The sequence below is a fragment of the Mustela putorius genome, unplaced genomic scaffold, assembly GCF_011764305.1.
Source record: "Mustela putorius furo isolate JIRA1106 unplaced genomic scaffold, ASM1176430v1.1 tig00537248_pilon_pilon_pilon, whole genome shotgun sequence".
NCBI lineage: Eukaryota > Metazoa > Chordata > Mammalia > Carnivora > Mustelidae > Mustela > Mustela putorius.
In genome coordinates this window covers 11,309,172-11,322,205 of record NW_025422387.1, presented here as the reverse complement: position 1 = coordinate 11,322,205, position 13,034 = coordinate 11,309,172, and the positions used below count along the sequence as shown (strand labels likewise).

The window sequence follows — 13,034 nt, the reverse complement described above, 5'->3', positions numbered from 1 at the left end:
GGGATGAATGGATGGATGGGTGGACGGATGGATGGATGGATGGGTGGATGGGTAGATGGATGGATGGACAGATGGGTGGTTGGGTGGATGGATGGATGGATGGGTGGATGGATGGACAGATAGATGGACGGATGGACGGATGGGTGGTTGGGTGGATGGATGGATGGGTGGGTGGATGGATGGATGGTTGGGTGGATGGATGGATGGATGGATGGACGGACGGATGGATGAATACAGGCCATGCCTAGGAGGTCACCGAGAGCCCTGCATATGCCACAGGCAGCCTGTGATGTGTTTTGTGTGGGAGACGATGTCAACATCGAGAAGGCCAACAACTCCCTCATCAGCAACGACCGCAGCTGGAAGAGGAACAAGTTCCGCCTCACCTACGTGGCCGAAGCTCCAGAACTTACACAAGGTACCTCTCCGCAACCTCTGGGGGGCATGCAGGGCCCGCCATGCATGTGGGTTGGGGGAGAAAGGAGCCCTCACCCCCACCCAAAAGGTGCCACAAGAAGCTGGGTGTCATGGCTTCCATCTCTCTTCAGGGCAGTCCTCTGAAAATAAATACATGGCCAGTGCCCCACACCCAGCCGACCTGCGCCTGGATGTTTCTCCCTCCAGCAGCGCGGCGCCATTACCCTGAAACTGTTCTTCTCTGCTAGGCTCAACTAGATTTGCCTTCCCTTCTCCATTATCCGCAGCCCTCCCCCAACCCACCCAACTTCTTCTATTTCATCTCTTCGCCTCACTCCAGAGGACAGTGCAAGTGTGAAGAGAGGGTCAGGAGAAGCTGGAGGCTTTGTACTGGCCATGCTTTAACCCCATCTCAGGGAGACTGTCATTGTTCTCACCGCAGGTCTATCCAATGTCCACAAAAAGCGGGTCTCGGCTGCTCGACTCCTCAGCCGTCAGAACCTTCAGAGCCCTAAATCCAGGTAGGAACACCTTGCTTGGCTCAGGGTTTCCCATCTGTGCTCCAGATGCCCCCCACCCACCTGCGGGGAGGAGCCCTGGTTGACTCAGAGGCCTGGCTTCCCATGACCATCCCCAGTACCACTGAGATGCCCCTGCTGCTTTGTAGCACCAAGGTTTTCCCACCTTCCCTTTGCCAAGCCCCCTAGAGGGACCAAGAAAGGACAGATCGTCGTGGAAAGCAGAAAAAGAAAGGTTGTATGAGGAATTTTTAATCTAGACCACACCCTTGTCGAACTGCTAATGTTCATTGTACCAGAACATCCTAGCCAGAGAACATTTCCTCCTTGTGGGTAATTCTTCTCTAGAGTCCCGAAAACTGGCTACCCAGATGCTGCTTAAATTCCTTTGGGATGACAGGAGGTTCATTACCTTACCAGGCAGCCCACTCTGTGTTTCAGAGTCCTAATTGTTAGACATGATTTTGCTGTTGCTCTAACCAAAGGGCATCTTCCTAGCTCTCTGCATTGATCTCAGTTATCCTCAGGTGACACCCAAAACAAACTCCGTTCTTCCAAATGAGAGACCTGCTGATAGCCAAGGACAAGGACCAGTCTTTCCTGGGTTTTGATTTCTTCAAATTGTGCTTCCTAAGACCAGGTTTCCCAAGCCTTTCACCTTAGTAAAAGGACGCACTCTTGTCCTGCTGCCAGTGTCATTCTCAGACCCAGTCACAGCACACAGAGAATCTGTCATAGCTACCACATGCACTGGGGCCATTAAAGCTACCCCTGGACCTGAGCAGGACACAGTGATCCCACCTGAGATCGTGGGTTTTGTCCTGGTGGCCATGCCGCTGTCCCATTTAGCTTCCACCCTTGCTGCTGTGGTCAAAGTGAGTGAACCAAGTCTCTCTGTCCCTCGACTTCTGTAAATAAGATTTTTAGCCTTCATGAAGTCCTTTGCATTGATCCTTAGAGAATGGCATCTTTTTTCACATCCCGGTTACAGCCCATGTTGAGCTTTTGAAATCTTGATTCTTTAGTACAGTCAGTGAGCTTGCGAGCTGAACAGGCCTGGGTTCTGACCCCTGTCCCGTCGCACACCAGCTGTGTGACCGCAGGCCAGTCATACAGGTCCTCCGAGCCCATCTCCTTACACAGAACAAGAAGGGTATCTCTACACATTGCTGACATTTCTCTAGTGTTTTCTGTGTGCCGAGCCCTGCTTTGTGTCTCTCTCTGAGGAATCTCCCAGAACTCTTAACCAGCCCAGGAAGTTGGGACTATTATCATCGAAGTTTTGGTTTTGGTCCCCCCCACCCCGCCCCACTAAAGATCTATTTATTTATTTTAGGCAGGGAGGGACAGAAGGAGAGGGAGAGAGAGAATCTCAAGCAGAATCTCCACTGAGTTTAGAGCCCAATGTGGGGGTGATCCCACATTGATCCCACAATCATGGCCTGAGCTGAAATCAAGAGTCGGTCGCTCAACTGACTGACCACCCAGGCGCCCCCATCATCGATGTTTTAAATATGAAAAGTGACAAGTAGATAATGCAAGTGACTTTATCAAGGTCACATAGACTCGGTTCTCCAACTCTAAAGTCAGCATGCTGAATGGCTACCCAGGTGTCCTCAAGACCATTGCAAGGCTGCTATATTAACGACGAGGTGCACAAGGCAACCAGTATCTCATACTTTCCCGTTACTCTTCCTTCTCCGGCCCAGCTTCAAACACCTACACATTTAGTATGCATGCTTTCTGTGTGGATGTCAGACCTCTGATGGAGTTATCAGCAGCAGGAAGCCCCCAAGGTCTCATGTACTCTCTTAGATCCTCCAACATTAAAGAAATGGGTTGGGAAATTAAACCCTTTGAATAATTTGTTATATGCAGCATTCAGGAGCATAGGGATCTCTGATACAGAGAGGGACCTTGTGTTTGAAATACACATCCTTACTTCCCATTTCTGCCCTGTGGAAAGGGATGACTTCAGTAACATGGAAGAGAAGTGACTAAGAACCCTTGGAAATTTCCTTCAGCAACAAACCGTGAAAGAGCAAATAACAAAAATTACTCCCTACACCATGGTACATAAAAAGCAAGGTCCTTTGCAAATGTTCTGATGCTAACTTGGACCAAAGTCCCGGAATAACCCCCACTCACCTCTGGAAAGGGCCTCTGACTCTATGCTGAGTGACTTAGAAGAGACTGTTTCAACAGGTTTAGGGACGAGAACCTTGTATTAAAATCAGTCGTGAATTAGCACAAAAAGGATCAAGTTGTATGTAGGTATCTCTCTCTCTTTGGAAGCACACTCTGGAGCATGACCTATTTTCAGGCTTACTACCATCTCCAGCTTTGTAAGTCGTTGGTTTGTTTTAAGGGATAATTGAGTTAAAAAAAAAAAAAAAAGCCTCATATGCTTCTGTTTTCCCCCACCCAAGTCGGCCCAAAATCAGGCTGTTTGGGCCAGGAGGCTATAAGCGAGATGTCACAAATTACTCCCCGCCTCCCAGATACTTAATTGCAAGCAAAGTGCTTAAGAGGAAGTAAACCACCTCCTGAGGGTGATCCTTGCACAACCAAAGATAAAAGTGACCACAGTCATTGCCTGGCCAGGAAATACATTCTCTAGGTACACCAATTAACAAACAACACAGCAGGGAGTATAATGGAGCGGTAATGGGTGCCGTGAGTCCTGCATTTCGGGAGGAAGAGAAGTGCATGGTAGGCTTTAGAAAGGGAAGGAGAGGAGGGACATCGAGGCAGAGGCTGGCAGGAGTAGAGGTGCAGAAGGGGTCCTGAGTGTTGGGGCATTGTGGACAGTGGGTGGGATATTACAATGGACAGATCTTGGTGAGGAAACTCTTGATTCTTACTGCTCCCTGGATGAAATTGCTTCTCTCCAGCCTTTCCCATTTCAACAGAGATCATCAACAGTTGCCTTAAGCCAAAACCTCAAGCATCTTCCTTGCCTCCTCTCCCTCCCTTACACTGCATGTCCAGCCCTCATCTTGTCCTCTGGGATTTGACTTTCAACTTCATCTCAGACCTACAGCTGCTGCGTTGAGCAAATCCATGTTCATTGATGGTATGAGTGGGCTCTGGCCACCATTCTGATCTCCTTCTTCAGCTCTGCCCCCCCCCACATCTGTGTTGACCACTCTCCAAACATTCCAGCCTTCTTTCCCTTCTCCACATATGCTACACCTTTTCTTACCCCAGGGCCTTTGCACATGCAAACACTCTTCCCAAACAGGTCTTTGCATGTCCCCTTTTTCTCATTGTTCAGATCTCTCCTCAAATGTCCCATCACCTCAGAGGCTCCCTGACCGTCCTATCTGCTAATCACTGGGCCTGCTGCCCCCAACCCATCAACACCCACCCATCCTTCTGGGACTTCTTTAAGTTGTTCCTCAGTGAAACTAGTACAGTCGATGAGAATGGGACCCCAGACCCATCACTGTCTCACCAGTGCCTAGAATAAGGCCCAACACTCACTACAAATTTGCTGCACGAATGAAACTTACAATGTTTACTCTTTTCATTAAAGAGTATTCTTTTTTCCATTTGATGCTGAACATTAACTGACTCTTGTTTCATCCGTGAACCTGTCATTGAGCCACTGCCGAGCATACATGCGTGTGTGTGTGTGTGTCTGTGTCTGTCTGTTATGCTTCTGGAGTCTGGGATGGAGGGGCCACAATGACTGCTACATTCCCACACTACCCTTTTTGCCCTTTCTTTTTTTTTTTTTTTAAAGATTTTATTTATTTATTTGACAGACAGAGATCACAAGTAGGCAGAGAAGCAGGCAGAGAGAGAGGAAGGGAAGCAGGCCTCCTGCTGAGCAGAGAGCCCGATGTGGGGCTTGATCTCAGGACCTTGAGATCATAACCTGAGCGGAAGGCAGCGGCTTAACCCACTGAGCCACCCAGGCGCCCCCTTTTTGTCCTTTCTCCTTCTCCCCATCCTTCTCAATGACCTTAATGTGTCCCAAGCTTAAACACACACACACACACAACTAACTTACAAAATTCTATACTTACAAACCCCCAGCAGAACTGAGACAACTGGTCTCCCAAGTTAGTGCTACTGAGAAAGGGTTAGGGGAATCTGATTCCCCCACAAGGCTTCAAAGACTAGCCCATTAGGGTGCTCCAAGGCCATACAGTCATTCATCCCTGGGAGGTCTCAGCAAGCCATGCCTGATCAGAGGCTTGCAACATCCCCTTGGTTAAATTCCCGGCATGGGCAGAGCCTGGGGCACCTGGCGTATCTGCCGGCTGCCTCCCCATTCCTGCCCCTTGTCTGCCTGACCACCGAATGTCATGTTCAAGAGAACTTGGGGGAAATGGCTGGGAGTGTGAGCCAGCTCAGCAAGTTCGGGTCTTCCACATTTCTATTTTGTACCGGCCAGAAGAACGGAGGCAAATATACTTCGGAAAGGAATCATGATGATCTGGGAGAAAGTGGGAATTGTGGGGCCCTTTCAAAGGCTTCTGTGGTTGGCGCCGGAGGCTCCTTAATTAGCAGCCCCACAGCGCCCCCTGCTGGCTATCAGCCTCTGCTAGATTCCAACCCTGGCGCAGGCAGGAGCTGGTGGTTGTCATTGCTCTCCAGGAATCAGGAACCCACATGAGCTCAGACCAGAATCAGTCGTGTAAGTCTGTATAATTGACAAGATGAGTGCCCCTGGGACAGCAAAATCTGTCCAGGAAAGGAGAATGGGACCCCAGGCCCTGACACCATCATTCCCAATGTCAGCCACCAATTTCCCTACCATACAAAGGACAGGGGTGCCTTGCCTTGCTTCGAGAAAATACTTGCAAAAAAGTAAATGTGCTAGCACAACTATTTTTAATAACGGTGGCTATTTGCAGCACAAAAGGGTTCTTGGGTGTGCCAGAGACTACTTTATATAGCGAGTCCCATTGGTCTATTCAAGTGTTGATTTACATACCATGGAGAACGTAGAAACTTCATGTTGGATATGAAGTGTCTCTACTGAGAACCAGTTGGCAATGAAGAAAAGCAGATCTAGGGGCGCCTGGGTGGCTCAGTTGGTTAAGCGACTGCCTTCAGCTCAGGTCGTGATCCTGGAGTCCCCGTATAGAGTCCTACGTCAGGCTCCCTGCTTGGCAGGGAGCCTGCTTCTCCCTCTGACCCTCCCCCTTCTCATTCGCTCTCTCTCAAATAAATAAAATCTAAAAGAAAAGAAAAGAAAAGATTCTGAAATGCCGACGGAACCCAAAGAGGACAAAGAATCTGATTTACCAAAAGCGTAATCAGCTCCCAAGTTCTCAGGCATTGTGTAAAATGCAGTAGGTCTGTTCTAAAACCTTTTAAAGGACCGGAATGATCATAGAGTCTGAGAGTTCATTCTTGTTGCCCTCCCTTAGCATGGGCCCTTAAAATCCTGCCCTTAAAATACAAAAACCAGTGGAAAAGGGGAGGATCAGGCAAATCATAAATAAATCAGTTCCTCTGTGTGTTTTCTCCTTAGATCTCTCAAATTTATATGGGTGGATTTTTGCACAACCAAGACCAAATGTGTGTTTCCCTTAGGTGATAATATAAGGAGCCTGCTCCCCCCCAACACACACACATACTTACCAAAGGGGGGACAGAGCTTGGGATTCCCAGGAGAGATGGCATGATGCAGACTGCAGACTCCACTGCCTTGGCTCCAGTGGGGTCCTGATTCCTGGGAGAACCCCAGTTAGTAATGAAAACACAGTCTGTTCTGGCAACTGGTAAACCCTGACAGCCTGAGGTCCCTTCGTCTAATAAATATTTCTTGAGGACCAGCTACGTGCTGGGACTATCCTATTTGCCAGAAAGAGAGCAGTGGACAAAATAGATTCCTTGCCCTGTGGAATTTACATTGTTCTGGAGGCTGGGGTTGGGGAGGGAGGGTCAGGAGGCTGGGGAAGGCAGACCACGAAGCACAGGATGATGGAAGCTCCACAAGAAGGCAGACGCCGGTCAGTGCTACGGAGAAAGGTGGTTTGGGAAGGTAGAAAAGCAAGGAATCTGAGGACTGAACTGAACCCTGAGGGGCTCTGGTGCCCAGAGTTTGGGGAGATGAGAAGGAACTGCCAAAGTAATGAAGATTGGGAGAGCTGGGGTGCCAGAACCCAGGAGAAGGGATTTGAAGAGGAAGAGACCAGCCACGTCCAGTGCTGGTTCCATGAGCAAGATGAATGCCATGGCATTGGCATTGGATTTGCAGAGAAGCTCACGGGGGACCTGCTAAAAGCCATGGTGTGGAATGATGGGGGTAGAGGTCTCCTGGCGTGGGCCTCATGGAGAATGGAAAGGAGGGGGATTGCAACCACAAAAAGAGACAAAGGAGCAAAGAAAGGAAGCAGTAGCTGGTGACTCTTCTCTGACTGCTCCCCACCTTTCCCTCCAGCCGATCAACCATCTTCGTGCGTCTGCACACCAACGGGAATCAGGAGCTGCAGTACCAGCCTGGGGACCACTTGGGCGTCTTCCCGGGCAACCGCGAGGACCTCGTGAATGCCCTGATCGAGCGGCTGGAGGACGCGCCCCCGGTCAACCAGCTGGTGAAGGTGGAGCTGCTGGAGGAGCGGAACACAGCTTTGGGTACCTACGGCAGGGTGGGGTGCCCCGGTGTCTGGGGAAAAGGAGACCCATCCTTCTTCCCAGTCGCCAGTCCAGGTCGGGGAGAGTGGGTCTCTGTCACCTCCAACGAGGGTCTCTGTCACTTCCTGAGACTCCTCCTTTCTCATGGCTGAACCACCTTGGCCCAACTGGCTGACCCAGTGTCCCTGATGCTAGGACATCCATAGCATCCCTAGGAGGGGCTTCGGCCGTCCATCACCCCGCCTCACTGCCCACCAATGAACAGCCGCCGATGTGTACCCCTCCCTCCTCTTAAAATCAAGAGGCACTACATGCAACTCGATGGCGCTCTCAAGGTTGAGTCATCATTAGATCGGGTTCCAGTTTGTTTTAGGGACCATCCCTGACCTTCTCATTGAAGAATTTTAAAGGCAAATAGGCCTCAGGGCTTCATTTCAGGAGGCACAGGTGAGCTCAGGGCTCAGGTACCAGTAACCACGGTAACCAGTAACCACCTGACAGCCCAAGACATGGTGACCTGTCACCTTCACAAAGGAGCTGGAGTGTATGGTCAGGGCAGAGTGTGGAAATAGCATGCGGTCAAAGCCCCACTGAAAAGTCCTTTGGGAGATACCGCTTTGGGGAGATAATTCTTTATATTAATAAATCCAACCCAGCCGGCTCTTCCTTTGTGTTGGAGCAACACTTTTTATCTTGGATTGAGCCCCTTAAAGCAGATACTGTGTGTAGGACTATATCCAATGGAAAATTATACGGGAGTACAGCGTAATAGTTAGAACAAGATCTGGGACAGGACTGCCTGACTTCACACTTATGAGCTGTGTGACCTTGGGCAGATTCCTTGACCTCTCTGTGCTTCCCTTTTTTCTCAGTTGCAAAGTGGGAATAAAAATAGCACCCACCACCTAGAATTGTTGTGCGGACTAAGTGAGTTAATAATATAAAGTGCTGAGAATAGCACTTGGCATATAGAAAGTGCTAGCAAAGTGTTAGGCATGTTTGTCATTTTAAATGCTGGAATCCCACTTAGGGGTTTGAGAGGCCAATACCATGAGAGGGCAGACAGAACCAAAATAGACTCCTAGCTCGTGCTCAGTGGGGGGCTCACTGCATAAAACACCAGAGATGGACTGTCTCATGCTATTTTAATGTTGGTTCATGTTTTTAATTTTTGAACTAATTTGCACAATTGATTTTGGATCTGCTCCTTGCGTGCATGAGGTGATCCCATGGTCCCGAGAAGCCTGGGTCTAGATGTGGGACATGGAAGGTGACAAGCCAAGGGGTTGCTTGGCTCACCCACCCCAGGAACAAATCTGGCCTTCCTGACTTGGACCCAAGCCCTTGGAGCTCAGACTTTCCTCCCCCCATCCACCCCTCATGTCCATTGTACCTCCATAGGAGTCATCAGTAACTGGACAGACGAGCACCGCCTCCCGCCCTGCACCATCTTCCAGGCCTTCAAGTACTACCTGGACATCACCACGCCCCCGACGCCGCTGCAGCTGCAGCAGTTTGCCTCCCTGGCCACCAGCGAGAAGGAGAAGCAGCGTCTGCTGGTCCTCAGCAAGGTGGGTCCCTGGCTTCCTACAACCCCCAGGGCATCTTTCCTGTCCTGGTCCCTGGAGAGCGATATAGCTGTTACAACAGTTGTCCAGAAGATGGCAGCGTGGAGCAAGAGTTCCTCGTTTTTCGTTTGCAGGGGGACGCCATATTGGCTAGTGCATTTTGGCTTGTCCTCACCATCTCCCCTCGTGCTAACTAAGGTCTGACGGAACAACGGTCGCCCTGTTGAATCTCAGAGCTCTCTGGGCCGGTAGAGATTCCTTTTCTAACTCTTGTTCCTCCTTCCTTGGGAACTCCTGAGCTTCCCTTAGCTCCATCTGAGCCCATGCTTAGAAGGAACAGAAAGAAAAAAGAATCCCATAGTGCCCTGTTTTAGAGAGAGGCCTTTCCCAACACGAAGGAGCTATTGGTAGGACCTGCAAGATAGAGGAAGCCCTCAGATGGTAAAATGCATCAAACATTTCTACCATCCTTGCTTTGAAACCTAGGACTCGCTTGCCCCAACCTGCCACAAAATTTTGCTCAGTATGATTCCTACCCAGGAGGACCACCCACACTTCTCCCAGTGGGGGCTCCTCCCCGCTAAGCAAGCCATCAGCAAAGGATGGCTTAGCTTTCTTCTGCTGTCCAGGAGAGAGACGAATGATGGGAAGACAGGAAGGTACTAATTTCAAAGAATGTATATTACAGCTGGCCCTTGAGCAATGTGGGAACTGGGGTGCTGACCCCCTGTGCAGTAGAAAATCTACATACAACTTTTGACTGCCCCAAAACTTAACCACTAAGGTAGCCTACTGTTGACCAGAAGCCTTACCAATAACATAAACAATTGATTAACACATATTTTGCTTGTTTTATGTATGATATACTATATTCTTACCATAAAGTAAGCTAGAGAAAAGAAATTGTTAAGAAAATCATAAGGAAGAGAAAATTCATTTACAGTCTTCTATTATATTCATCAAAAAAAAAATTGCATATAAGTGGACCCAATATGGGACCAAACCCATGTTGTTGGAGGGTCGGCTATATTTAGACATGAGAAAACAGACGTGAAAAGGAACACTAGATTAAGTAATTCACTCTGGGGAACTGGGAACAGATTGGAGAAGTGGAGCATTAATTTTCATCAGTAAGCATCACAGAATTGTTTACCTTTGTACATGATGTACATATATAACTTTAAAGTTTTAATTAAAATTAAAGGGAGGAGCTACTTTTAGAGGGACCAGAGATTTCATGGGACAATTTCAAGTAGAATTTGATAAACTGTACGCCTTAGCCCATAATCTGTACATATTAGCCCGTTTCTTCCAAAGAGCAGAAACTCCAAGGTAGGATTAAATGATCAAGGATTTTGATTAAGGGAAACACCCGTGGGAGGGGAAAATGGGCAGGAGTCCGACAAGACAGAGAACCATCAGAGCTCCAACCAGTCTGACTCTGAGTGCAGGACAGAGAAGGATGTGTGAGTGGAAACATCCGGAGCTGCAGCCACAGCCTTAGGAAGGACCAGCACGGGTGAACCATGTCTGTTTCCCGTGGATGTCCATTTCAGAGCGCAATTCCTGAGGCTCTTGGCTGATGGTTCCCCTGCAGCTCGAGGTCAGTGAGGCTGGAGGTCTGGGAGGCACGTTCTCAAGGATGCCATACCCTATCAATAAGGCAAGAATGATCTTGAGGGACATGGAGGAAAGCTTTATTATACCATACTTATAATACAGTACTTTACTCCTCAAAATCTGAGCCTCTTACATGCAATCGGGGTCTGCCCAAAGCAGCTTCGAAGTAGGAAAACACAATTCCAAAGCCCCAGAGAGTTTCTCTGTTCCCTGGTAGCAGCTGAGTTTTGCTGGCCACAAACCCTGACTGTGGGCCTCCACACTCGAACCTTTTCCTTTGGGGCTGTCATTCACCATCTTGAACTTGACCTATGCTCTCTGCCGATGCATCTCCAGGTGTGCAAACTCACAGGTCCCAGGTCTGCATTCCATACCGCCAAATCATGACTCTCTCCACAGTGCTTCTCTCTTGATGTTTGCATATGGCGGGACCAATTATGGTTAGGCACTCACACCCCCTAGAACAGGTGTCAGCAATCTTTTTCCATAAAGAGCCTGGTAGTAAATATTTTAGGCTCACAGTCCGTGAGGTCTGTATCACAACTCTTAAACTCCACCATTTATAGCCCAACAGCATAGACGTTACCTAAGTGAGTTGGCATGGCTGGGTTCCAATCCGATCGTATTTGTAGGCACAGAAATTCAAATTTCATATCACATTCTTGTGTCATGAAATAGTATCCTTCTTTTTCTCCTTTTCCCCAACAAACCATGTAAAAACAGGTCTTAGCTCATGAGCCCTGCAAATAGGTAGTAAGCCACATTGACCTTTTGCCACCCCCGACCTAGATTCAAACCCAGAATCACTGCCTCCAAGCCAAAGAGCCTCTGTAATTGTCAGTTTTCCCTGCTATAAAATAGGGACAGCAGTCTTACTTATTGTATAAAGTCGTAAGAATTAAGACCTGGTGTGGAGTTACTACTGTGTGAGTGTTAGGTATTCTTCCTTCTCTCGACTTTCTTTTTTTTTTTTTTTTAAGATTTTATTTATTTATTTGACAGAGAGATCACAAGTAGGCAGAGAGGCAGGCAGAGGCAGGGGGGAAGCAGGCTCCCCGCTGAGCAGAGAGCCCGACGCGGGACCCAATCCCAGGACCCCGAGATCATGACCTGAGCCGAAGTCGGAGGCTTTAACATACTGAGCCATCCAGGCGCCCTCTCCTGACTTTCTTCCCCGGATGTTCTGTTGCCCCCACTGGAAGTGTGTACCCAGAGCAGGGTGTAAGTTCTCCATCCCTCTCCTTGGCACAGGGCTTACAGGAATACGAGGAATGGAAATGGGGCAAGAACCCCACCATCGTGGAGGTGCTGGAGGAGTTCCCGTCCATCCAGATGCCGTCCACCCTGCTCCTGACCCAGCTGTCCCTGCTGCAGCCCCGCTACTATTCCATCAGCTCCTCCCCAGACATGTACCCCGACGAGGTGCACCTCACCGTGGCCATTGTCTCCTACCGCACCCGAGGTGGGCAGAGGCCCTGGGAGAGCCTCCGGGTCTGCATTTGCCCCCCGGGGGCCTCTGCGGGGCTGCCATATCCCAAAGTCCTGAGAGGAGACCCACTTCGAGGCCAGGAACTGGGGAAAGAAGCAGGACAGGGAAACTGTCCCCTTAGGCAGAGCCAACCCTGTGCAGAATCAGGAGGGAAGGAAGATGTGCCCTTGAAAGCTTCCTCTGCTCCCCAAGCCTGAGAGCGCTTTTGTCTCCTAGCATTTGTCTCCCATATCTTCCCTCCTTGATAAAGCAATTAGAATGCATGGTGCCTGAGGGAGCTCCAAGACCCGGATCCTGGACTGGGACGGTCGCTGGGATCACATTGACCGAGACCTTTTCAGTAGGCGGGGTCTGAATCCAACCCACCCTCCCCCATGGGAATCCTGGGCAGTTTCTCAGGGTTTCATCATTCCCTCTTCCCCTTCAGAGGAAGGGATCCAGACAGGGAATTCCAAGGCAGAAACTTGGCATAGGGCCGTGAGCTTCCGCACCCGAGGGAGGGGGGAAGCCAGTGGCGGGGAACCCTGGGGGCAGTAGGCGCGCCAGACCAGCCTGATTATTCTGCCAGATGGAGAAGGACCAATTCACCACGGCGTGTGCTCCTCCTGGCTCAACCGGATACAGGCTGACGAAGTAGTCCCGTGTTTCGTGAGAGGGTGAGTGGCAAATGCGGAGAAACGAGCAGTTGTCCCAAATCTGTGTACTCGTGAGCTGGTCTGGGTGGACCAGCCTCATGGGTTCTGGAGAGATGGCTGAGTCAGACGGAATGGAGATCAACACTCTTGTATCCCTCCAAGATGTTAAGTTAATAGGATCGCGGGATGG

At 49.6% G+C, this 13,034-nt stretch overlaps 1 protein-coding gene across 10 annotated transcripts in view; it reads left to right on the top strand.

The window, feature by feature from the left end:
* NOS1 (nitric oxide synthase 1) overlaps window positions 1–13,034 on the top strand; it is a 170,402-nt gene that overhangs the window by 150,795 nt on the left and 6,573 nt on the right. For all 10 annotated transcript variants that reach the window (XM_013056573.2, XM_013056571.2, XM_045073742.1 and 7 more), the window contains 6 exons: window positions 280–418; window positions 860–938; window positions 7,339–7,532; window positions 8,934–9,103; window positions 11,972–12,182; window positions 12,778–12,865. In XM_013056573.2, the coding sequence (XP_012912027.1) occupies window positions 280–418; window positions 860–938; window positions 7,339–7,532; window positions 8,934–9,103; window positions 11,972–12,182; window positions 12,778–12,865 (881 nt within the window). The remainder of the gene's footprint in view (window positions 1–279; window positions 419–859; window positions 939–7,338; window positions 7,533–8,933; window positions 9,104–11,971; window positions 12,183–12,777; window positions 12,866–13,034) is intronic.